The sequence below is a fragment of the Dendroctonus ponderosae genome, unplaced genomic scaffold (assembly GCF_020466585.1).
Source record: "Dendroctonus ponderosae isolate FM_Combo_2020 unplaced genomic scaffold, Dpon_F_20191213v2 Dpon_F_20191213_1, whole genome shotgun sequence".
Classification (NCBI taxonomy): domain Eukaryota; kingdom Metazoa; phylum Arthropoda; class Insecta; order Coleoptera; family Curculionidae; genus Dendroctonus; species Dendroctonus ponderosae.
Window position 1 is genome coordinate 45,183,346 of NW_026017110.1, and position 1,201 is coordinate 45,184,546.

At 39.9% G+C, this 1,201-nt stretch overlaps 1 protein-coding gene across 1 annotated transcript; it reads left to right on the plus strand.

The window, feature by feature from the left end:
- Positions 1–278: 278 nt before the first annotated feature.
- On the plus strand, positions 279–1,201 carry LOC109532960 (zinc finger protein 512B). The gene is made up of 3 exons (XM_048669631.1): positions 279–426; positions 532–702; positions 758–1,201. The coding sequence occupies exons 1-3, from the start codon at positions 415–417 to the stop codon at positions 1,061–1,063; spliced, it is 489 nt and encodes a 162-aa protein (XP_048525588.1). The 5' UTR covers positions 279–414; the 3' UTR covers positions 1,064–1,201.

The window sequence follows — 1,201 nt, forward strand, 5'->3', positions numbered from 1 at the left end:
ATTTGAATGTACGTAATATTTCAATCCTGATCAAGCGAGTATTTGCATTGGCTACGTTAGTTTCTTTTGATGGTAAAAATTTTCGAAATATTCACTAATATTAACTAATCTTATAAACTCAGACAGATTCAACATCAGGCTTCTACCAACTCCTTCTTTAGAACCTTAAGGGCAAGTTGGGAGGCAATTTTCCACGATTAGGCTAACATCTTCGAAATCCAAAAACTCTTCTCATACAATCACTGAGCAGACCGCCAGATTTTTCTGCTAATTAAATGGGGGAATTTGATAATGGTAAAATGAACAAGTTTTTGCTGGAGAAAGAATTTCGTAAAGGGTGAACAAAATATGAAAGTATAAAAGGGGATTTAGCAGTTGGGACTTCAGTGCACGTTGGGAATTCTTCGGTGAACAATGAAGGCTTTTGTAAGTAGTCCAGTGGCGTCTTCAGCACTCTCGTTTCATAGTTGAAGTTGTTTTCTTTATCTCGTATCTAGTCATTAGCTTCTGGTTGAACACTTTTTCTTCTAGATTGTGCTTTGTCTAGCTGTTGTAGTCCTCGGCTATACCGATGCTGATGATGTCCATCAGAGATCGAAACGGGGATTTTACGATATAAAAACCATCAGTGTTCCCAAGCCCTATCCCGTATACATTCCCAAGCCGTACCCGGTGATCAAGCATGTGCCTATTAAAGTCCAAGTAAGTACCCGTTCATCCTGTGTATGCCACCCTACATCTGGCTGGTATTTTCTAGGTTCCAGTAAAAATAACTGTACCCAAACCCTACCCGGTTCACATACCTAAACCGTATCCAGTCCAAATCACCAAAACCGTCCAAGTACCAGTAACCAGGACCGTGCAGGTACCAGTCAAAGTTCCCATTCATGTACCTTACGCTGTCAAGGTACCCTACGCGGTACCCAAACCGTACCCAATTGAAATCGAAAACCTGAAAGTGGTTAAAGAGTCCTATCCGGTGGTAATCGAGAACAAAGTACCATATCCGGTAATTATTGATAGGGGACACCATGGTTATGGTGGTGATGTCCATGGATGGTAGGTCTACCGGAGCTCTTTGGAACTAGCTTTTGTATATTTTTATTTGTTAACTAGTTTGTAACGATGTATTGTAAATCTTGTTTGAATACCTCAAATTGTTTTCTACTTCTCATTAAATAGTATCGTGTACTTTACTGTA